The 7593-nt window shown below is 50.8% G+C and overlaps 1 protein-coding gene across 1 annotated transcript in view; it reads right to left on the minus strand.

Annotated features, from left to right (window-relative positions):
- Positions 1 to 6544, minus strand: part of camk1da (calcium/calmodulin-dependent protein kinase 1Da) — a gene marked incomplete in the record, with an annotated part of 16861 nt that extends 10317 nt beyond the window's left edge. The window contains 1 exon segment of the mRNA XM_030355326.1: positions 5813 to 6544. Coding sequence (XP_030211186.1) covers positions 5813 to 5907 — 95 coding nt within the window.
- Between the last annotated feature and the right edge of the window lie 1049 nt (positions 6545 to 7593).

Genomic DNA, 7593 nt, shown 5'->3' on the forward strand with positions numbered 1-7593 from the left:
AGAGAGAAGAGAGAGAGAGAGAGAGAGAGATAGAATAGAGTCATGTGAGTTCAGAGAGGGAGAGACATGGAGAGACCCACGGCGAGAGAGTGGGAAAGAGGGAAGGCTAATCCTCATTGCTTCTCATTAGGAAACGGCCGATCTGTGGATAATCCGGCCCAAAAAAATACAAATTTACACACACGCGCGCAAACACACACCAACGCACATGTTCACAATGAAACACCCACAGATACACACATTCTCACACAACAAGATGAAAAACACAGACAAAAAAAAACAACCAGGACAAGCACACACAATCTACAACAAAGCCAACATCTACTAAAGAGTTGTAAACATCAGACTGTCAGGCTATTTAAATAGTGGCGTTTTGATCTATTTTGAATCACTGTTATTTATATCGGAACCACCAATTAAACAATGGCCTTTATAGAGAGAGGATAGGAAGGAGAGAGAGAGAGAGAGAGAGAGAGAGAGAGAGAGAGAGAGAGAGAGAGAGAGAGAGAGAGAGAGAGAGAGAGAGAGATACAAGAGAGAGAGTGAGGGAGTAGAGAGAACACAGACAGAAAAAAATAGAGAGAGACAGGCAGACATAAGGAGGCAGAAGAGAAATGAATGAGAGAGAGAGAGAGAGAGAGAGAGAGAGAGAGAGAGAGAGAGAGAGAGAGAGAGAGAGAGAGAGAGAGAGAGAGAGAGAGAGAGAGAGAGAGAGAGAGAGAGAGAGGGATAGGGGGAGAGAGCAGGGACGAAGGGAGAGAGAAGGACAGAACGCCGGTTTTCAGAGGAAGGACGACACTGGGAGCCATGGAAGTGGAGCACTCTATTAAGGGCAGGGTGTCCTACATGGCACATATCCCACAATGCACCACTCCTGCTGAACTTCCTCCTCACTTTGGTCTTTCTCAGGCTAACTCTTTTTGGCTGCTTGGCGGGGGGGCTGAAAGTCACACAGACACACAGACACACACACAGACACACACACACACACACACACACACACACACACACACACACACACACACACACACACGCAAACACACTCCACCACCCCCCTGGCAACAGTTAAATTATTTAACAGTGAGAGCTGGACCACACTCAGTAAGGCACACGCACTGTCCCACACACTAACACACACCTTCAGCAGACAATATGATACCTAGGACTGGTAAGTCCTGCATAGGTGGGCACACACACACACACACACACACACACACACACACACACACACCACACACACCACACACACACACACACACACACACACACACACACACACACACACACACCACACACACACACCCCAGCCGTCTGTTCAGCTGGAGTTCATCCGAAGTGGACCTGAAATAAACCAACACGTTTGGGCCAGGTCAGCCATGAAACAGCCAGACACACAGAGCAGCCAGTCCTCCAGACAGACAGAAGAACAGACAGCGTCGCCCAGAGCTCTGTGTACGGCCGGACCCGAGTCAGTTCCAGTTAACCCTGCCGAGGTCGTGCCACCCGGTCGTCCGTCCCGGCTCCACCAATCAACAGCCTCCTCTCCGTCAATCCAGCCAATCGCTGAGGCCGTGAGTGCCGAGCCATCCTCTTGCGTAACCCGCCTTGCCCCAGCTGTTGACGGGGCAGAACGCTTTAACCTTGGCTGGTGGTGGGGGTGATAGAGAAACCACGCTGAGCTGAATGTTCTTTACAAAAGGTGCGGCGGGCATGTTTTTGAGTTTCCTTCGAATAGGGACAGAGCGACTGTGTGAATGTTTGACTGTGTGTGGGTGTGGGTGTTTGACTGTGTATGTGTGTGTGTGTGTGTGTTGTGTGTGTGTTGTGTGGTGTGTGTGGTGTGTGTGTGTGTGTGTGTGTGTGCGCGCGTGTTTGTGTGTGTGTGCGTGCGTGTGTGTGTGTATTTATGTATGTGTATGTGCGTGTGTTCGCAAGACGTGTGATTCAGATGGATCCCTGCTCATTCTGTGGGTTGTGTGATATACACTATATATAGCTATGGCCCAGGTGATATACCTTACATGCTCAAAAGTATTACATATCATTAGCCTCATAGCTAGTCATATTTTAAGGTTCATCTTGTATTTAGCTTAAAAAATGCAAATAGTGATTATGGAATGTAACAATAAATAAATTGGCTTAGGATATAGCCAATGAGGCGCAGTGATTCAGCAGCGTTAGAGTAGAGTTAGAGAGAGTAGAGTAAGGTTAGATGTCACAATTTGGCCCAAATATGACTGTTGTGCTATGAGGATAACGATATGGGGTTCTGACGACAAATGGATCTCTGGCGAATTCACTGGTTCACTTTCCTTTGTTCGCATTAATCACTGACTACACACTATTTTGCATCAAAGATCATTATCTCTGCAAATAACACGCCAGTAAGTCATGCTCGGGCAGGCTCGATCGAATCAGCATGAATCGGCTTGGGACGACAACGTCCAAACCCGGGCAGCAGGAAGGCAGTCCCGCCATCGATTCAACAGCATCCCACGTCGACTTCAAGAGGGCGTCTGGCCAACCTTAGTGTATAAAAGCTGGCCCTAAAGAAAGGATAGCAATGCGACATTCGCGCGACATTCGCATCAGACAAAGTATGGCCTTCATCCTTTAAAGGTGACATCACAAGTGGGCATGTGCAGCACTGCCCAGTCCACCTAGATATGTGCTGGATAGATCAGTCTACCAGCCTACACAGTGGATTTTAGCAAACGTTGCCCATCGACCCGTCATACATCTGGGTGAACACACCCACTTGTGATGTCAGAAGCGGCAGCCTTTCAAAAAGGCTTGTGACGGCTTATCACACTCACACCTGGGGCGTATAATATGTCACCTTAAAACGGTGTCTTACCGCAGCAGAAGAGGCGCTACAGAGCTACGTTCACCTCCTGCGATCCCTAGGTCTGGCTAATAGCTCGAGCGGGCAGAAATGGCAGCACCCGCGTCACCCCTTTTATAGACTAGCTGGCAATTAGCTTGTTTGCCTCTCGCGCTCCCGACAAATCGAGTCAGCGGCGAAGGGACAGGTTAACTTGATAGCATGCCTGCTGTCATTACTCCAGCTGTCAATAACAGGGGAGGGGGGGGGCATCCACAAACCAATCAGCTTCCTCGTTGGGCCCCGAGCGAATACAGGGGGAAGTTAAACACATCCCAGCTCAGTGGCAGCCAGAGAGGCCATACATACACAAGAGAAAACACACATACACACACAGAGAGAGACACACACACACACACACACACACACACACACACACACACACACACACACCACACACACACACACACACACACACAAGACCAAACACAGACACACACAACACCAAACAAACAAACACACAGAGACACACACACACACACACACACACACACAGACACACACACACACACACACTCACGCACACACACACACACACACACACACACACATACACAAAGATAGAGAGACACACACACACACACACACACACACACAAGACCAATCACACAAACACACCTCAACTTTAACAAACACACTCACGGTATTTTATAGGGGTGATGTCATGCCCCCAGGTGTGAGTGTGATCAGCCATGACGAGCCGTTTGAAAGTCTGCCCGTACCTGTGCCTTAGTGACATCACAAGTAGACGTGTCCACCTTGATGTATCACAGAGAGAGAGAGAGAGAGAGAGAGAGAGAGAGAGAGAGGAGAGAGAGAGAGAGAGAAGAGAGAGAGAGAGAGACGGACAACAGAAAGAGAGGGATAGAGAGAGAGACAGCAAAAGAGAGAGAGGGATCGAGAGAGGGCTAGAGAAAGAGGGGGAGAGAGCGAGAGACAGAGAGGGAGAGAGAAGGTGAAGGGGAGCTCCATAAATGGGCGGTGGTGTTGGGGCGGGGGAGACATTAGAGGGCCAAGTCGCTGTGACTCATCGCACGCGTGACGGAGGATGGCAGGTGGTCCAGGACGACTCAGCACTTTGGCCATCATGCAGGTCCTCCCGTACTGGACTGCCTCCATCACTCCCCCAATCTCTCTCTCTCTCTCTCTCTCTCTCTCTCTCTCTCTCTCTCTCTCTCTCTCTCTCTCTCTCTCTCTCTCTCTCTCTCTCTCCTCTCTCTCTCTCTCTCTCTCTCTCTCTCTCTCTCTCTATCCCTCTCCTTGCTGTCTCTCTCTCTCCATTCCTCCCCTCCTCTATCCCTCTCTGTCTCTTGCTGACATTTTTCCATTTATTCATGTTTCATATTCCCGCTCTCGTCTCCTCCCATGACCATGCGTTTTATTTGTGTTCAATGCACTTGCTGGTTTGCCAGTGGTGGCAGACCTGAGTGAAGGACTGGGGAAGGACTGATGTCCAATGCTCCCCGAAAACACAGGCTGGTAAAAGTAACACAATAAGCAAGGATACCCTTAACCACAGTCACAAGCTACACACCAAGTGTTGCCATGGAACACCATGAACCAGCGGGTTATTACTAGTTCCAGGACATCATGGACACTGTGACATGTGTCTAAGTGTGTAGTGAACGCACACAATTGTGTGTCTGTGTGTGTGTGTGTGTTGTGTGTGTTTGTGTGGTGTGTGTGTGTGTGATTGTGTGTGAGTGTGAGTGATGATAGGTTTGCTGCGTGTGCTCTGACGTTGTTCTTTGTGTGTGTGTGCTCAAACGTTGTGTGTGCGTGTGTGTGTTTTACAATTCGGACCCAATGTATGTCTGTGTGTGTGTGTGTGTGTGTGTGTGTGTGAGAGTGTGTGTGCGTGCGTGCGTGCATGTGTGTGTGTATTTATTCCTGAATATGTGTGTGTTTGTGAGAATATATGAGAGCATGCGTATGTGTGAGTGTATGTATATGCATGTGCGTGTGTTCGCAATATGAGCATAGATTTGCATAAATGACAAATGTGTTTCTGCATGAAAGATTGAGCAAGCGCGGGGAAGCCTCACAGTGCTTGGCTCCACACCAGGGACAGACTTAGCCATTTTGTCCAAATGTTCTCAACCCATTGGATAGAAGGAAGCTTTCCACACACAGACAGCTTTCAATCTCAATCTAACACAACCAACACAACACAACACAACACCCCGCATGGTGCAACTACCCTCGTGACAGTTAAAGGCTGGAGCAGGCACTATGTCAGTGATAGAATAGTGGAAGGTTACGACTTTCTTACAGACTATACGACTATGACACACCGTTGATGAACTCTTCGCTTCTATTCCAAGGAAGCTGGCTGGCGTGTTCTCACCAGTCTATTGGCGTTGTTTACACTCTTTAGACTGCACTGATGTGGCTCTAGCACAAAGGTTATCTTCTATTGGACAGGATTCAGCACAGCTGGGCTTCCCGTGGAAAGTGACTGGACCGAATCTTTAATGTAATTAACCGTCAACCGTCCGTGGCGTTTACAAAAAAATGTGCCAGCATCAGCGTCTTTAATTTTTTTTTTTTTTTTTTAAATACTCGCTACTCTTCCTCGAAATGACGTGACGAGAAATAAGTTACTCATCAGCCAACACCACATTATTCGCGTTCACCACATCAAATAACAGCAAACTGGCAGAACGATATGGTAAATGATATGATATTCAGAATGACACATGAGGTCCTGGTCCGGACAAGGTGGGCCGCCGGGAGTGAATCCCCGCTAAAGTTCAACCGGGCACAGTTTACAGGTTACCCCCCCGCTGACATAACGGCCCCTCCACCGCTCGTCGAGACACCCCGACCGGACAAGCTCCGGCACTTACCCTAACCCTAAAACAACCGGACCAGACCCCTGCTAACCCCAACCCTAACCCAACCAGACCAGAATAGACCGGTACTCACGTCCCCAGGACCTCCTTAAAGTCGAAGATGCTTTTGATGTCGTCCGCTTGTTTCTTCCACGTCCCTTTCCCGCCGTCTCCGTTCTCGCGAGCCATCGCGGCGGTACTCACTGCTCACCCCGGGTGAGCGGGCAGGGGTACGGGGGTACGGGTGGGGGGGATACCCGGGCGGACGGAGATGACTCGAGGAGTCTCGCTGGTGCTCGAGACGACGGGGCTCTCCTTTCCCACGGTGCAAGGGGCGCTCACTTCCTGCTCGCGCGCCACGGAAAACGTCGAGCTCCAGATGATAGATCCTCAGTCGGTACACACGGCCAGTCACATACGCACACCTCTCTCACACACAAACACACCGAACTGCCACCTTCAACGGCGGCACCTGCGACGACTCGTTACCGGTAACACACACACACACGCGCGCTCTGCCCCCCTCTACCGCGTGCTCAGCCAACGGCGAGCTCGCTCTCTCTCTCGTCTCGCGCTACGCACGATGGGATTTTAGCCGCTCCTCCCCTCCTCCTCCTCCTCCTAATCATTCCATCAAACGGCGCTACAATACATTGTAGCTCCGGTTGTTATGGCAACGACGGGAGATGCTGGTAGGACGCCGCTCCTCGCGTGCATGCGTGCCGTTCCAAATGCGCGCGTGTAGAGGATGTGGAGGGTGATGGGTGCGCGTGGTTCATCACGGAGTGCTGTCATAAGTGAGTGAGAGAGGGGAGAGAGAGGGAGATAGGGGAGAGAGGGAGAGATGGGGAGAGGGGGAGAGGGGAGAGAGGGAGAGAGGGAAAGATGGGGAGAGGGTGAGAGAGGGATAGGTGGAGAGAGAGAGGGGGGGACGGAGAGAAAGGGCGAGAGGGAGAAAGAGAGAGAGAGGTGAGAGAAAGAGAGGGAGAGAGTGGGAAAGGGGAGAGAGAGAGAGGGGGGGGGGGAGACAGGGCGAGAGGGAGAGAGAGAGGGAGAGAGAGAAAGAGGGTGAGAGAAGGAGAGGGAGAGAGTGGTAAAGGGAGAGAGGGGGAGAGAGAGAGGGAGAGAGAAGGAAAGGGGAGAGACGGGGGGAGGGAGGGAGGAGGGAGGCGGTTTCTGTGAGCGCACTTTCGCGGTATTCTGCTTCGCACTGCACCAAATAAAAAAGACCCTGACGTTGGATTCAGGGATACACTTTAGATTGAACTCCCCCCATCCCCCTCCCCCCCCCTCCCTCCCTCCCTCCCCCCAACACACCTCCAAAACAGATGAGAGAGGGCGCGTCTTGAATCCAAATCCGTTTAGTCTGATTCGGTTTGTGGTTTGTTACCCGTGTGTGTGTAATTTGCGAAAATGACGCAACACGTGTGGAGGTCTGTTGCGTTCAATTGTCTTTTTTGTGTGTTTATTTTGCGTGTTGTTGTTGCACAGCGCGCGATCTATTGCTGGTGCACGAGTTCTCTGCTCATGAGTATTCCAGCTGCAAACTACTGCAGGTTCTGTCTTCACAACACACATACACACATACACACACACAAACACACGCACACACAAAAAAAAGCCTTTGAGACACAGACACCCCTGGTTTGTACAGGATCCACACACACACACACACACACACACACACACACACACACACACACACACACACACACACACACACACACACACACACACACACACACATACTCACAAACACACCCAACGCGCGCACACGCGCGCACACACACCCCCCCCCCCCCCCCCACACACACACACACACACGTACATCTCTGAGTCAGCGAATCCCTTCACTTTGCAACACCACCACCCTCG

This window comes from Gadus morhua, chromosome 4 (genome assembly GCF_902167405.1).
Source record: "Gadus morhua chromosome 4, gadMor3.0, whole genome shotgun sequence".
NCBI classification, from domain to species: domain Eukaryota; kingdom Metazoa; phylum Chordata; class Actinopteri; order Gadiformes; family Gadidae; genus Gadus; species Gadus morhua.